The sequence below is a fragment of the Miscanthus floridulus genome, chromosome 18, assembly GCF_019320115.1.
Source record: "Miscanthus floridulus cultivar M001 chromosome 18, ASM1932011v1, whole genome shotgun sequence".
Taxonomy (NCBI): Eukaryota; Viridiplantae; Streptophyta; class Magnoliopsida; order Poales; family Poaceae; genus Miscanthus; species Miscanthus floridulus.
The window spans coordinates 105,071,100-105,088,521 of NC_089597.1; the positions used below are offsets into that span (position 1 = coordinate 105,071,100).

Here is a 17,422-nt window from a genome sequence, read left to right on the forward strand (position 1 = left end):
AAGGTATGGGATGTGCGGTCTAACTAAAAAGCTCTCTAAAATTATTCTTTACCTCATAATTTCTCTTACACTATGATGTTTATAGAAACATAATCGATTATAACCATAAAAATTATTTTTCAAAAGTAAGATTGATTATATAATTTTCACATAATAAACTTTTATTTACAAATTGTTGATTAAAGCTAATGATGTTGATCTCAAGGAATTGTGTAGTTTATCATCTGAAGTAGTCTGAAAGTTCACTAGGATGAATTGTCAGGTGTATTGCCTGTCCATATTTTGTTTTGTGCTCAATTTTGTCAACGTGGCCAAATTAACAAAATTGGACCATGTGTGCGGTTTACCTCGAGGTAATTTTTGGTCCATTCAGTTATGCAGAGCTCTTTAATTGAATTGCCAGCAAGTTTAATTTTTGGTTCATTCAGTTATGCAGAAATAAAATGATTTTCTACAACAAAATATTACATTCTTAATTGCTTTTAATTTTCAGGAGCATTTAGTTAATGCGCTTCTATGCCATTCTTAAAAAAACAAAAGTTCGATAGACTGACTTGTTTTTACCAATCGATAGAGTGACTTTGAGATGTGCATGTTGTATGCTAGAGAGAGTGACAATGGAAATTTTCGCTTGGAATAAATGACTATCTTCTAATAGACTATCTTCTAATCTCCATTGGACAGGTTGCCTAACTAAACACAAGCATGGATAGATTTTCGCTAGGAATAAGTGACTATTTTCGCTATGCCATTCTAATATTTTTGTCTCTATATAAGTTATGTAGGCAATTAAAATAATGGACAGGTTGCCTAAATAATGCACAGGTTGTCAACATAACTTATATAGAGACAAAATTATTATTTTTTACTAGAAAAATGACATAATTTCCATAAAAATGACATAATGTGAACTCAATAGCTCAGCTGACTAGGTTACTTATGGTAGAACCTCCATCCTGATTTAAAATTTTGACTTTGCATAGAAATTTGTGTTTTCTCTAGATTTATTTCTATCGAGGTCTGAATGCCCAGTATCGTGGAAGAAGAAAAAAAGCATGACAACCATTGTCCTTTTATTTCCAGAGAATCATACCCTATACTCTTATAAAGCAAAATCCCACTAGCAATTTTTCTCAATCCACGGCTCTCTACAACATCGTTCCCTCCTGGCCCACGCATCCACCTCCACCACGTACACCCACGCATGATAAAAAGAAATGTCATCTGAAATGTTTACAGCCTTAGATATATAAGTATTTGGTTTTCAAAAGATATTAGAATATGTATGATGTGCGCATGTGTTCATCCATATGAGTCATGGACATGAGCAATTATTACAACTTAATAAGTTTAAACATTGAGGGAATATATTACCTTATTTTTATCATTTTATTAGCATGCATGCAACTAACACGCAGATTGTGATGTCATTTAGCTAAATCTGACTGACCTTTTGGTAGCTCAGAGTTCCCATAGCAACGCGCGAGTACCACCTAGTATCAGGGATGCTGCATTGCTGCTGGTCACCATGTTGCCCACTGAGGCCACAAAATAATTCTTTTCCCAAAGGGAATTTTAGGCCAAGAATCGATGCCAAACTATGTTTTGGTTACTTCACTGTTGGGCCATATGTCACAGTGTACGAAAGTCCACGTCACTGTGTTGGGCTAGATTCGAGCCTTCGAAATGGACCCAGAAAAAGATGTTCGGCCCTTGAAATAGCCATTTGGCATTTGCCGCCTCCTTGCCGTCTCCCCCTTGGCCAGAAATGGCGAGATATGACAATATGACGCATTCGCTGATGCCATACGATCGGCGGCACGTCGTCCTTGCCACAGAACGCACTCCATGCCGACCGGTGAAAGCGCAAGTGCGCAACTACGTAGAGAGAGCACGCGCATATCTGCTCGCCGTGCCTTTCCCGACGCATTTTATCCTTAGCGTCTCGCTGCAGGTCATGTCATCCCAAGCTTTTTGCCCTTTTTCCATTGCAGATATCTCATCTTTTTTCCCCGGCGCTTTGTTTTTCCGTTGGAGATATCTCTCTCTCTCTTTCTCATGTGCCGCGGAAGCTGGGGGCGATCACCGGCCGATCAGATGAGAAGCAGAGCATGCACCGATCGATCCAGGCGCTGGAAGAGACGCCGAAAAGGTGCGGCTTTTTCTGAACTGCATCTTCACGAGACATCCTTGAGCACCTTTACTCTCTCCTCCGGCCTATCCTCTCGGTCTGGAGTCAACAGCACCAGTGCTTTCTCAAGGGTGCCAGAGCCCAGAGAGAAGAGAGGAGGACTCGAGGAGGAAGAAGAAGAGCTAGCTTGCGTCCCCTTCTTCCCGCTGCGCGTGCGTGCCTTTATCCGCTTTCGCGCCATTTGTATCCTCCAAGAAGCTTGCTAGCAGCGGGCAGCAGCTGGGTCCGTGCCACGCGCGCATGCATGCTTTGTGGATAGGGTAGCCGGCAGCACGCAGGATTATTGCGTAGGCATCCGTCTGGGCGTTCCTTGCATCGGCGTGGGAGTTTGGGATCTTGTTTAGCTTGATGCGTGGTGAAGATACTTTGCTTTAATTTGGTGTGACCTGTAATTAAGTAAGCATCGTGAGTGTTGTGGTGGTGGCGGCGGCGCGGTGAGCAATGCCCGTGGCGGTGGCGCGGGCGTCGTCCGGCGTGTCGCACCGTCCTCGATCGTGTTGGTAGCAGAGGAGCAGTGGTACCGTCGCCGGCCGGCATGCCGTGTGCGACGTCGTGCTGCGAGTCTTGATACAGCTGGCGCCCCACATGCTCTCTTGCTTCCGGCTGCCGCGGCCGTTCGGCGGCGGCGGCGGCGGCGGCGGGGACCAGCAGCAGGCCGCGGCGGTGTCTCCCCGTCGGGGCCCGTCGCTGCCGTTCGCGGCGAGCCTGTTCGCGGCGTCCCCGTCGACGTCCGGGCGCGGGAAGAGCCCGTGGCCGCCGCCGGAGGTGGACGACATGGAGAAGAAGCGGTGGGACAGCATGGAGTCGTGGTCCATGCTGCTGGACACGGTGATGGGCCCCGGCGGCGAGGACAGCCGCAGCGGGCGGCGGGAGGATTGGATGGCCGACCTGTCGCAGCTCTTCATCGGCAACAAGTTCGCGTCGGGCGCCAACAGCCGCATCTACCGCGGCATCTACAAGCAGCGCGCCGTGGCCGTGAAGATGGTGCGCATCCCGGAGCGCGACGAGGCCCGCCGCGCGGAGCTCGAGGAGCAGTTCAACTCCGAGGTCGCCTTCCTCTCCCGCCTCTACCACCCAAACATCGTGCAGTTCATCGCGGCGTGCAAGAAGCCGCCGGTGTACTGCATCATCACGGAGTACATGTCCCAGGGCACGCTGCGGATGTACCTGAACAAGAAGGACCCTTACTCGCTGTCGCCAGAGACGATCCTGAAGCTGGCGCTGGACATCTCGCGGGGCATGGAGTACCTGCACGCGCAGGGCGTGATCCACCGGGACCTCAAGTCCCAGAACCTGCTGCTCAACGACGAGATGCGCGTCAAGGTGGCCGACTTCGGCACCTCCTGCCTGGAGACCAAGTGCCAGGCCACCAAGGGCAACAAGGGCACCTACCGGTGGATGGCGCCGGAGATGACCAAGGAGAAGCCCTACACACGCAAGGTGGACGTGTACAGCTTCGGCATCGTGCTCTGGGAGCTCACCACCTGCCTGCTCCCGTTCCAGGGCATGACGCCCGTGCAGGCCGCATACGCCGCCTCAGAGAAGGTTGTTTGATGGGTTGGGTTCGTTTCGTTTCGTTTCCTTCTCTGCTAACTGAATCTCTTTTATGATTGCCTGATTGGGTGTGTCTGTGTTCATCGATCGTCAGAACCTGCGCCCGCCGCTGTCGAGCTCGTGCCCGCCGGTGCTCAACAACCTGATCAAGAAGTGCTGGTCGGCGAACCCGGCGCGGCGGCCGGAGTTCAGCTACATTGTGTCGGTGCTGGAGAAGTACGACCACTGCGTGAAGGAGGGGATGCCGGTGACGGCGCACCAGGAGCTCAGGCTCTGGCGCTCCTTCGCCAAGATCTTCAGGATGGGCTGCATCACCAACAACTTGTCCATACCGGTGCATGCGTGATCCATCTCCATCCTTCCGTAACTGAATTGCTGCTGCTGCTGTTTGTCTCTGCTCTGCTTAATCAACCCCACCACCAAGAGCCTAGGAAACACTACTAGTATATGCTATATCGATCTATCTGTCACAAACAAATGGCATAAAAGACGTCCGGCCGGAACCAAATGTAACTCTCGATCAAATGTGTAAATTTTATCTTTCTGATCTGATGATCATTTAAGCCCAAAAGAATCGACGCATCGGAACAGACAGAGCAACCATGCTACATACAGTACATCGATCGAGTGGTTCTCGACAATGGGAGGAATGCTATGCTATACACGGTGATTGATTAATTAGTAGCAACATTTCTAGGCATCACAGGAGCTCCTGGTAGCACAGGTCCAGCGTCTTCTTGGCGAAGAACTGGTTCACCTTCTGTGTGGGGTGGAACGAGTCCCAGAAGAAGTACTTGTCGGCGTCGCCGCATGTGTGGGGGCTCATGTCGTTGCACAGGTAGGACATCTCCACCTTCCCCGTCGCGCAGCACCCCTCCTCCACGTTCTCCAGCCCTGCCATGGCAATCCATCAAGTCAGCTCGCATTGCATTGCACGCATTGGAGATCTATCTATCGATGTACACTGCTCACCCAGCGTGGAAGGGTTGGTGATGAGGTCGAGCATGTTGTGGTACACGTCGATGTAGGCGACCTTGAGCCCCGGGCGCGCCGCCATGACCCGGCGGAGCATGGCGAGCACCTTGGCGTTGTAGTCCCGTGCCACCTGGTTGTACTCCTCGACGCATCCGCCGCGGATCGCGTTGAGCGTGCGCTCCAGCGGCAGGCAGCCGATGGGGCTGAGCCCCGCGAAGGTGACCCGCCGCGCGCCCAGCGCGTGGATCTCGCCCAGGAACCACTCCGCCTGCGCCACCAGGAAGTCCTCGAACTCCCCCACCGTGAACTCCGCGAACCGCCCCGTCACCAGCAGGAAGTAGTTCTCCAGGAAGTCGTTGGTGCCGATGCTCACCACGTACAGCGCGTCGGACACGATGCGCCGCGCCCTGGCGCGGCCCACGTGCCGCCGGAGACGACGCTTGTACTCCTTGAAGTACTCCACCTCCTTCCACAGCGGGATCACTGACTTCACGGTCGTCGTCGTCGTTCAACCGGCGGGCCGGACCCGGGGAAGGAAACCATACAGATTTATATTTAGCAGTCATGATCAGCAGCATCAACCATGATATATCGGTGCAGTGCAAGTAATTAAGATCAGAATTGAAATTAATTGCAGGAATGAATCGATTCTGGCTGGGATCCCGATCTGTGCAGTGTACATGGCGATTGTCCTCTGTGGTAGATGGCTAGATTCAGAATATGTTTGGCTTATAAGCCATGGCTGAAAGTACCGTTGATTGGTTTGGAGTGAGAAAAAAATACTGTTCGTCGGCTAATAAGCTATGTCTTATAAGCCAAATACGACCAAGCGAACAGGTTACTTATTTAGTTTCCCACCCTAAAACTTTATCTTATGTCACATCGAATGTTTGGACATATTCATGAAGTATTAAATATAGACTTAAAAAATAACTAATTGCATAGATTATGACTAATTTGCGAGACAAATCTTTTAAACATAATTAGCCAATGATTTAATAACAAAGTGCTACAGTACACACATATGTTAATAATAGATTAATTATGCTTGTGTAATTTATTTTTTTATTAGTATCCGAATACCTCATAGAACGCTGTCGTGTAACACCAGACGTGATACCCGAAATTTTACTCACAGGAGCTAAGCGAGGCCTCATAGCTTGATTGCCCCCACGACGCTCGCTCAAGGGAACAGGACGCGTACGTTTTATCCATTCAATTCGCGAGTCAGTTCTTGTGGACTTGTGGGCTGTTGTGGCCGAGGAGGGATGTTTCTCCCGGAAAGGTTGGGGACCAATGAACAAAATTTCTACTGGTCTACTATAGTTACTCTCATAATTCCACCGGAAACACCATAACAAATTCCCAAGTGCCCCACCAATAACTGCAGCTTTAGCAAACATTGTGCTAGGCCTGCTGCTACCTGTAGCTGAATTTATAGAGCAGCGACGAACTGTTCCGTAGCCTCTTGAGCACGTGATTAGATGTCAGTACAAACTAATCGAAGGGAGAGATTTCATTTCAGGGAAACAATACCATTTACCACCAGAGTTTTTGGAACTAATCCTTTCGGTACTAAAATAAGTACACTTCTATGATTTTTTAAGAGATCAATGTAACAAAATTACATATAAGTAAGAAGAAGAAAGGCAAGCTAAACAACATGGCACCCACTTGTGCTCAAGAGCAACCGATTGCTTGATGGGCTGCTAGACTGTATCAAGTTGTTTGGTGGAGTTGGGTTGCATCAGTTGTACATGACGGAGTTTGGTAACAATGACACATTATGGCACTATTACCGTACGTAATATGAGGAAGATTTGGCATAGCCTGAAAGCAAAGGACTATCTTCAACGATCACCTTCGAGATAAAATCATGTTGTTGTAGAGTCGTTTATTATGCTAGTGCTCGTGAAAGGGATTTTCTTTTCCTCGCTGAAAACCGTGGGTTGTTTTTATTCGGTCGAGTTGTATTGTGTTCAGCCAAGTTGTTTTTAGAGCGAATAGTGGAGTTGAGAGAACTAGTTGGTCAATCAATGTACCAAAGTTACGAGGATGGTGCGTGTGCACCCCCATTAGTTATGTGGTTTTGGACCCAATTTTCAATAAATAAATAAAACTAGGCTAGCACTTAATTTATTTTTATTCTTCTAATAAAAATTGTGCCGCTAAACATTTTTTCATCCTTTTAAGGAAATTACATATATATTCATATCTCTGTTCAATTTATTTTTTTCCAAAAGACCTCGTATACATGGTTCCAAATAAGATCTACAACTTTGTAAGGATTTTTTTTATCCGACATCCTTTAGAGGCCCAAATATTCATTTTAAGTTCTTTAACATTGAAATTCATTTTTTAAACTATCTCGGATGTTACGTGGTCTACACAAAAGTTGTAGCCCTCAATATGTTCTACACCTTCTAGTTGGCAATCTTTTTGTCATGGTTATTTAGAGGCCCAAATGTTCATCCTAAATTCTTACTTTTTGAAATTTATTTTGCTCTTCAATTTTTCAAACAACCTATGATGTTAATATTGTCCATATCAAAGTTGTAGATCTCAACGAGATCTATAACTTTTAGTTGATAACTTTTTTATTTGAGATTATTTAGAGGTTCAAAATTTTGTTTTAATCCTATAATTACGAAATTCAATGTTTTGAATTTTTTTTCAAACAATATCATATGAAGACATGCTCTATACCAAGTTTGTAGTATTCAACAAGATCTAAAACTTTTTAATTGAAATTATTTCCATTTGAGATCATTTAGGAATCCAAATTTTCAATAAAGATGACATGGCTAAAAAACCGAAGACAAGTGGGGGCCATACATCACATACGTGCCACGTTAGCCAAAACCATCCTCGAAACTACCTTGGACTATTTTAGCAGTAATGTTATGATTAGGGCGTCCGGACGTCGGACGCAACGTGGCTTCACGTCGTCAACGTATTCACAAATATTTGATACTCCCACGTTGCCTGCAAAAAAAAATCTCCCACTCCGCAAGCTGCTAGCCGCACGCACGTTCCGCTCTCCTCCTCCATGCCCGCACCCTAGCCTTCAATCGAGGTCCGGACCCCAGTGACTCGTCATGGCCCACCGCCGCCTCTCCTCCTCCATGGCCGCACCCCAGCCTCCATCCCCCGCCCCCACCTCGTGCTCCTCCTCACCGTGGCCCTTGCCGCCGCCACGACCTTCGTCCTGCTCCGCTCGTCCCTCATCGTCGTGACCGTGGCGTCCGCTGCCACGTGGCCGCTCTCCAAGCTCCCCCAAGCCCATGGTTTTGCTCATATCCTCATATGGCTTTTGCTTCGGGTACCTGTACAAGGTCCCTCTTCTGCACATCCGTCGCCTCATCATCGGCACCGGTGTCCTCCTCATCGCCTCCTCCTGTGGCTAGAGACGGCAAGGGCACCGTGGCCGTGTCGTACTTCACGACCGCCTCGAGGCTTGCCACACATGGTGGTCGCCATCCACTAGAATGTCACGCCAGACATGTTGTAAGTGTATGTTTCAAGTGTTTCATATGCATGTTGCAAATGTCTCATATGGATGTTGCAAAAGTAGATCGAATGTTGCATATATTGCAATGGCTATACACGTATGTTGCAAGATTCTGTTCCAAATATTTTATATGTTTTTTCTTATGTATATTGCAAATGTGTTTATTTGATATTGCATATGTTTCACACGTATGTTGCAAATATTTTATCTAGATATTGCACATGCTAATTGCATTTGCCTTCAGACATATATTGTAAATGTTTTCATCTTATTCTTTCAAAAGTAGATCGGGTGTTGCGGCTGGGGACCCACCTGCCGCAGCAGACGTCTGGGCGGGGAAAGTAGAGGGGGCGCGAGCGATCTCCATGTGGGGTCAGGAGGCGCGGGCGACGTTCGGACGGGCGTGGGCCCCCATGTGGGCTCTTAAAACGGAGTGCAGGCGCGGGCATCCGAACACGTGTGTCCATCCAGATGTTCGGGCGCTAGCACTGCCGCTATTTTAGGGGGTAATTTGTCCAACTTTCAAAATTAAAAGAATATGTTGTTTGATATTCGAGTTCGAAGGTGTTTTTTTTAAATTCGACCACAATTTGAGGGCGGCATATCGGACTTTACTTTTTTTTTACAACGGCCACAGCTTAATGCTTATTTCACTGATGGAGTACCCGTCGCCCGTCGCCCATGCGCTGGCTTCTTTGATCTTGTGTTCTTCTCCAAAAGCGGCAGTTGGGGCTTGTTGTTGGTTGAAGACGCCTCTCTTTTCTAAATTTCCATTGTTTTATTTTTGTTTTGTACCTTCCAAAAGTAGATACTTGAATTCAGGTCAGGTCTTCAGGAGGTGACAGTACAAGGCTTGAACAGAATGCAACACAGCGAGGAAGGCTTGAACAGAACGCAACACAGCGAGAGGAAGGCATGAACAGTGAAGATCGCAATGCTGCAGATTTAGGTCGCTACAGGTCTGCTAACCAACCGTGCTACACCGGAGTTCATGACGGGTCGCACGCAGCCTGAAAGAAAGTGAAAACAATGGCCGCAACCATTAGAATTCGACGCACTAAATGCGGAGGTTTTAATGCCTCTGCAGTTGGTTGCCAAGAGGAAGAAATCAAGAAGGCTGTTGCACACCAAAAACAGCGGATGCGTCACGCATTGGCAAAGCCCAATGGTTAGACCGTCTCCGATAGATAACTCTGTATCGACGTCCAAACCCAAAATGCAGCCTCCACATAGTATCTATATGGAAGACTCTAAGAGACATAACTCAAATATGAGTATCTTCTCTCCTGAAAACTTATTTGTAGAAATAATTCTCTTTTGGGTTCTATTGTTGGAGAAGATGTCGAATGAGTATCAAACATTTTGGCTATAGCGTTATCCAAATATTAAATAAGTCTTGTATTTTAGATGTTGTTGTTGGCTTACTAGCATTAGCAGTCTAGCAGAGTAGCAGAGGAGAGTGACAAGGACCATTAGTTAGCGATCAATAATTCTCTGGACCCTAATGTGATCGTCCGTGCAGTCTAATCAAGGATTCAAGGTTTGAAATGCTCCATTTCTTGAGAAGAACAGAGACTGGAAAATTCAAGGATTAAAGGTATGGCCCCCACGGCCTTAAACACCGGCCGTAGCGTCCATCAACCATCCGTCAGGCCGATCGAGCGCCTTCAATTCAGTGCGTGTTAATATCGTGAATTTTGAGAATTTGGCTACCGTAGCACTTTCGTTTTTATTTATTAATTAGTATTCAATTATGGACTAATTAGGCTCAAAACGTTCGTCTCGTAATTTCTAACCAAACTGTGCAATTAGTTTTTTTCGTCTATATTTAATGCTCCATGCACGTATCGCAAGATTCGATGGAATGACTACTATAGCACTTTTTGAGAAACTTTTAGGAACTAATTTAGTTCCACTTCATTTTGCAAAAATTTTCAAGATTTCCTGTCACATCGAATCTTTGGACGCATGCATAAAACATTAAATATAAATAAAAAATAAAATTAATTATATAGTTTAGACAAAATTCACGAGACGAATCTTTTAAGCCTAATTAAACTATGATTGGATATTAATTATCAAATAACAATGAAAGTGCTACAGTACCATTTCTCAAAAAAATTCGCCAGGTAAACCAGGCCTAAACAAGCGGTCAGGGAGCTCCAGCTGCACTGCAAGACCACTGCAGACTTTCTCTGCCATTTCGTCGTCGTCGTCCCGGAACAAGCTGACGAAAGGGAAGCTTTAGGGCTCGTTTGTTTCGGCTCCGACGGCTCCGGCTTCCATCGACACCGCTACTGTTCACGAAGCCGTTTTTCTCTCTCCTATACTGTAGCAACACTGTTCATTGAAGCTGTTTTTCTCTCTCCTACTTTTTCGTCTCACTGTTCACTGACACTGTTCACGAAGCCGGCGGAGCTCGTTTTTTGCAGCTCCTGCGGCTCTGGCTACAGTGCGTGAACAGTGCCGGAGCCGGAGCACGCAAGAGCTGTGCCAAACTGGTTCTTACTACTCGGCTGCCGTTTGCAGCCCTGCAGGGGCCATGGAATCTTCTCCCCTGCAACTCTTCCCGCCATCTTGGCCTTGCCACAACCGCAAAAGGTTTTGCTATCTTACGCCTTGTTTAGATCACCTTCAAATTCCAAATTTTTTCACTCTCTCTATCATATCAATTTTTAGCTGCTTGCATGGAGCATTAAATGTAGGTAAAAAAATAACTAATTGCACAGTTTAGTTCGAAATCACGAGATGAATCTTTTGAGCTTAGTTGATCCACGATTGGACAATATTTACCAAATAAGACGAAAGTGCTACTATTCATCGGGTTGAAATTTTTTGCAATCTAAACATGGCCTTGAGGTGTGCTGCCAAGCGCATGCACACAGCACATCTCTGCAGCCTGTTCGCTTGAATTTCCAGCCAGGAACAACGTTTTTCTCTCACGCCAAACCAGCCCGCAGTAAATAATCCACGATACGGTCTCCCCTTGCAGTCGTGCAGTGCAGAGCGCAAGGATCTCTGGTATCCCGGCCGAAATGGCAAGGCTGTTTCTTTTTTCTTTGCTAATAGCAGTATAATGTACTCCCTCCATCCCAAATTGTAAGTCATTCCAAGAATCTTGGAGAGTCAAAGCATCTCAAGTTTGACCAAGTTTATATAATAAGATAATAACATTTATGATGCCAACTAAGTACCAATAGATTCTTTGTTAATTATATTTTTATAGTATACCTATTTGATGTCATAAATCTTTGTAGTTTTTTTTATAATTTTGGTCAAACTTGAGAAGCTTTGACTCTCCAAGATTTTTGGAATGACTTACAATTTGGGATGGAGGGAGTAGTTTTAATCATGGCAATTGTGTACTCCAGTACCAGTAATTAAGCATCCATCGGATTCTGAGTGGCTCGATCTGCGAGTGAGCGGTATGTAGGTCGCGTACGTACCAGGACGCCGGCGGTCTTGTTGTCGAGGCCGGTGCCGGCGGAGGCGAAGCAGACGCCGCGGGCGAAGTCCTGGATGCCGTAGGCGGGGTCGAGGTAGGCCGGGACGAGCGGCGGCAGGCCGAGCGCCTCGGAGATGAAGTCCGGAGGCAGGCGGCCGTTGCAGAACCGCCCCGTGGGGTTGGCCCCGCCGGCCATGTCGCGCCCGTACGGCGGGAAGTCGCTCTTCAGGGCGGTCCCGATCCCGTTGTTGTTGCCCGTGTCCACCGTCGAGTCCCCGAACACGATCACCGCCGGCACCTTCGGGTCGCCCGGCGATGGATCGGCGCGGGCGCCGGCGCGGCAGCAGCAACAGGACAGGGCAAGCAGGAGCGCCGACGCCTGCTGCAGCACGCTGGCACGGTGATGGCCGCGCGGGGACGCCATTACGGCGGAGGTGGCTGGCTTCCTGCACGCGGGGGTGCTCGTGCTTGTACGGTGGCAAGGCAAACCGCGCGCGGCTGTGCTCTGCAGACTGCAGCTAGCTGCGCGGCCTGCGGGCGTTGTCTGGTGACTGGTGGTGCTCATTAAATAGCAGAGGCCGCGAGGCGGCGGTGGGTCCTCTTTCCCCGCCGGGCTGACGAGTGACGAGCGCACCGTACGAAGTAAGGTCCCGTTTAGATCCATTTTTTTTTATTTTGGCTACTGTAGTACTTTCGTTTGTATTTGGCAATTAGTATCTAATTATAGACTAATTAGGTTTAAAAGTTTCGTCTCGTGATTTCTCACCCAACTATGCAATTAGTTTTTTTTTCGTCTACATTTAGTACTCCATACATGTGTAAGATTCGATGTAATGAATACCGCGTAAAAATTTTTGGCAACTAAACATGCCCTAACAAGTGCAGCTTTCAAAGTTACGTCAAGCGACGCATGATCGGACACTTTGTTAGATGGTGAGATCCTGCTTCTCATTGGGCGCTCAGAAAAGGGAAAGTAATCCCACGACCACACCCGCGCTCGCGGGCAAGCGCGGAATAGCTGCAGGGGGGAAATGGCGGAGAAGAATGTGAGGGCAAGGTTAGCCAAAAGATTCTATTTTGTTTTATTTTACAATCTTACATTACTAATTAGAGGGTCCTATTTAGAGCCTCCACACTAATTCTTACGTGATATGCTAAACAATTGAATTCCAAATAATTTCCTTCAAAGATTAAAAGTAGAAAGTAGAAACAACCGAGCATCAAATCGACAAAACAGTCATCATTAAAAGTAATAATAATTGGATATATTTTATTTTTAAAATTCTACCCATTTTATCTTATGAAAATAGTCTAAAGTAACACTCATATCAATGATTCTATTCTTGACATGCATATATGCATATATTACTCGATTATTTAACTCTGTCACTGATCCCATTCTACTCTATCTCCGTACCATTTTTGACATATGAAAAAAATAGACATATGCATCCGCATCCCTGTACTATTTGCTCTAATCCAAATCCGACCAAGAAAAGTGGATTTCAATAAGGGATAGGCATTATTTGCTCTGATTCGATCTGTTTTCATCGTTAAAGTTAAAGTAGAGTATATATTAATTCATTATTCATGTGTAGTTTGTTCATGCATGTACTTCCATGCTGATAGATGGATAAGGGCGCTTTCAATACAGAAACTAGCATAGTTTTTATGTGTATTAATTAGGTTGCCAGGTAAGCAATTTGTTGACGTGGATAGAATTTATGGGAGAGAGAGGGAAAATTGTTGAAACCGTTTCTACCCTAGACTCGACGTCTTCACGCCCATCTAGGCACGAAGAAACCGCACCTAGCGCGTTGGGGAAGGCTGCTTCGTTTCTATCGTCTCCTTCCAGATCCCGTGTGGTGGTGGATGCCGGCGGCGGGCGCGGGGAGCCTCATGGCGACGGGCGCAGAGAGCCTGCATGCGGCGGCGGACGCCCGACGTACGCGTAGCACGCGTGTGGACCGTGGACGCCCCGTCGGAGGTCGCGTCCAGAGCTTCTGGCCGCCCGACGGAGCTAGCTCGGCGGAGCTCACGGCCGCCTGCCGGATTCGCTCAGCCCCGCAGAGATCGCTCGCGCCATCACGGACCAGGCTCGCGCCGTGGGAAGCCCTCGCGGTCGGCGCGGACCTGCTCGCGCCGCCACGGACCTGACTCGCGTCGCGGGAAGGCCGCGCGGTCGGCGTTGGTCCCGCGGCCGGCGAAGAATCCCAGCGAGCGAAGCCTCCCAGTGAGTTCTCCCTCGCGCTGTGACCCCGTCCGATCCCAATCCCCAACTCGACGTAAGAAGAGAGAATGAAAGGAGCAACGGCGGCGGCGGCGAGGTCTATGGCGTCGGCGCCGGGTACCTGGCGGGGCGTACGAGCCGCAGCGGCACGGCATTCGGCACCTTCCCAGCCTCGTCCTCGGCTGTCAGCAGCTCGTGAGCTCGCACCGCTGCCTGCGAACTCAGCTGCGTTGTGCATGAGTTCACCTCAACCGCTAGCCGTACTGTGACGTTCATGGAGATGTGCTTGTTTGGCCGGCAGATGCTGAAGGAGCAAATCATCGGCTTCTTGCTAGTAGCCACAGAGGATCCGATAGCAAACGGTGGATGATTGGTCAAATTTAACTGTGACTCTAGTAGATAGAAATCGTGCATCGGAGAGACTAGTTTCTTGATTCAATATCCTAGGTATAAACTACTCATAGTTTCTTGCATTGTGAGTGCTCTAAGTATGCTTGTATTTTATTTGAAGACGTAGTAGGATGGGATAATTTTATTCCAGTTTTGAGGGATGGATGATACCACCTTGTGTTTGGTTGAGGGGATACAACCGTCCCTCGTCCTGTGTCTGATTAAGGGTTACCGAATAATGATGGAGTTTGCTGGTGTGGGGTGCGGCCATATGGGAGGAGCTCGCGGGTGTGGAGTGCGACCGCAGGAGGAGCCCAGTGATATAGGGCGCGGCTAGGGAAAAGCTAGCTCGCGGGTGCGCAGGGCGCAGCCAGGCCGGATCACAACGTCGTGGGCGCCGGCGCGGTCGAGATGTCGCATGGCCACGACTCGCGTCTTAAGATGGTGACAAGTATGCACAAAGATAAGAAAGTATCTATAAATATCATGTTAGGGGGTGTTTGGTTCCCGTGGACTAAAATATTTTGGACTAAAATATGCACTTTAGTTGGACTAAACAGCCAAACATTTGGACTAAAAGTGGACTAAAGTCCTTTAGTCATTTAATCCACAAAACTGGACTAAAATGGATTAAAAGGTGTTGGAGACATCAATGCCCCTCATTTATTGTCATCTCTCTCCCAGGGTAAAATAGTCTTTCTTCCACATCATTTATTAATGACTTTAGTCTATTTTAGTTCAAGGAACCAAACACCACTTTAGTCCACTTTTAGTTCTTTATGGACTAGAGAACCAAACAGACCCTTAGGCCTTAGTATCTGAACAAATGAGATCGAGAGAATAAAGATAATCAATTATGACATAGGCTTCAATTTTTCTTTTTTGGTGAAAATAAGCTTCAAAATTGTCCATGAACTAATAGCATGTGCTTGCATTAAATAATTAAAAATAATCAAAAAGTGTGCTTACACACGACTCACGAGCATGCATGCCCCTCGTGACGCTCGCAGAGGCGCTTCTCGCAGCATCCTTGCCAAAACCGTATCGCTCCATGTACAATACCGGATCACCCGGTTTGGTCGGGCAGACCAACGAACACTCACCCAAGAGACAGTTAGCCTTCAAGCATCGTAGAGACGAAGGAAAACATCAACCTAGGGTTTGGATGAGTGTAGGGCAAAAAAGAGTAAACAAGATAAAGTTGTATTAAATGATCGATTGGATGTCTCAATTGTCCTTGACCGTCTGCTGACCATACACAATACTGGATCACCTAGGCCTGGTTTAGATCCCATCAAAATTCCAAGTTTTTTCACTCTCTCTCTATCTCATCAATTTTTGGACGCATGCATGGAGCATTAAATGTAGGTAAAAAAATAACTAATTGCACAGTTTGGTTGTAAATCACGAGACGAATCTTTTGAGCCTAGTTAATCCATGATCGGACAAAGTTTGTCAAATACAAACGAAACATGCTACAGTGTCCAGATTGCAAAAATTTGCAATCTAAACAAGGGCCTAGGGTGTGTTTAGTTGGGTGAAAGTTGGAATTTGGGTTACTGTAGCACTTTCGTTTTTATTTGGTAAATAGTGTTCGATCATGGACTAATTAGGCTCAAAACGTTCGTCTCGCAATTTCCAACCAAACTGTGCAATTAGTTTTTTTTTCCGTATACATTTAATGCTCCATGCATATATCGCAAGATTCGATGTGATGGATACTGTAGCACTTTTTTGGATTTTGGTGCCAACTAAACAAGCGCCTAGTTTTGTCGGGGAAAAAATCTTCCAGAGGTCATGATTTCTGTGATCTGGATTCTAGTTAGATGCTCTACGTACGTATTTTGATTGCGGTAATGCTCGGAACAGGACGTCCGTCTGACCGTACATTGCTGGCTTCTCGGGTTGGACCTGTCCAACAGGCAAGGCGTGCTCCATTCTACGCGTGGCCTCCACTGCGCCATCCGTCGGCCACGGCCACCTCCACAATCCCAGTCGCCTGGACTTGCGCCACCTGCCGCGGCCACCTTCATCTGTCGCGCCACTGTCGAGGCTCGTGCCGCCGATGAACTCTGCACCGACGATCTCCGCACCACTTCATGGCATCGAGCTCCGCATCGACGAGCCTTCATTCGTCCAAACAACAAGTAGATTGGTGTTACATATGTTGTAAATGTATGTTCTAAATATTTCAGCCGTTTCAGATGTATGTTGCAAGTTTCTATTCAAAATGTTTCATCTATTTCAGACGTATGTTGCAAATGTTTTATCTAGATGTTGGATATGTTGCAGTGGCTATACACAGCCGTTGCAAGCGTACTCCCTCCGGTTCTCTAAAACAAGTCGTTTTGGACATCGACACAGTCTTTAAGAAACGACTGCAACAGCGTACTCCCTCCGGTTCTCTAAAACAAGTCGTTTTGGACATCGACACAGTCTTTAAGAAACGACTTTAACTGCAACTTTTTTGCTATAAAATATAGTCAATATATACTTTTATGAAACTACATTTCGAGATAAATCTACTTACATCACTTTCATATGTTCAAACTCAACCCAAAAAAAGTTATTTATAGTCAAAGTTTAAAATGTTTGACTTAAGACAACCTCAAAACGACTTGTTTTAGAGAACCAGAGGGAGTATGTTCTAAATATTTTATCTGTTTTCAGACGTATGTTGCAGCAAGTGTTTCATATTTCATACATATATTTTTGGATGAGATGGCCGGAGTCACTTGGTGCGCATCCACAGGCGTAGGGTTTGGATTCCCGTGGCGAGCACGATACGAAGCAGGCGTGAGAAGCGAGCGCAGGAGCAGGCGGTCCCGCGTGCGGGTGCGGGGCGGTCCCATGTGCATGCGCGGGGAAGCAGAGCGGCGTGGGCTAGGCGGATGAAACTGGCGCTGTGTTTCCGGTGTACCAGGGATGGAGGCGCAGTGTTTCCCACGTACGCATGGGCGCATGTGAAACGGAGCAGGCAACTAGACATATGGGCATCCGTCCGGACGTCGTGTTATCTCCGATTTTGATTGTCTTGATAATCGCTACGGTCTTTTATCTGAAACTTCCCTAAAAGTCTAAAACTGTACCATCCAGTAAGCGATACGAATCTTTCAGTTTATTTCC

At 47.1% G+C, this 17,422-nt stretch overlaps 2 protein-coding genes across 2 annotated transcripts; one reads left to right on the forward strand and one right to left on the reverse strand.

Moving 5' to 3' along the window:
- The first annotated feature begins 2,630 nt into the window (after positions 1-2,630).
- Positions 2,631-4,110, forward strand: LOC136520276 (serine/threonine/tyrosine-protein kinase HT1-like). The gene is made up of 2 exons (XM_066513730.1): positions 2,631-3,736; positions 3,840-4,110. The coding sequence occupies exons 1-2, from the start codon at positions 2,777-2,779 to the stop codon at positions 4,089-4,091; spliced, it is 1,212 nt and encodes a 403-aa protein (XP_066369827.1). The 5' UTR covers positions 2,631-2,776; the 3' UTR covers positions 4,092-4,110.
- A 136-nt stretch (positions 4,111-4,246) lies between these two features.
- On the reverse strand, positions 4,247-12,199 carry LOC136520277 (GDSL esterase/lipase At4g26790-like). The gene is made up of 3 exons (XM_066513731.1): positions 11,678-12,199; positions 4,718-5,207; positions 4,247-4,639 (listed from the first exon to the last, which is right to left on the reverse strand). Exons 1-3 carry the CDS (start codon positions 12,098-12,100, stop codon positions 4,446-4,448), a joined length of 1,107 nt encoding a protein of 368 aa, XP_066369828.1. The 5' UTR covers positions 12,101-12,199; the 3' UTR covers positions 4,247-4,445.
- Positions 12,200-17,422: the final 5,223 nt, after the last annotated feature.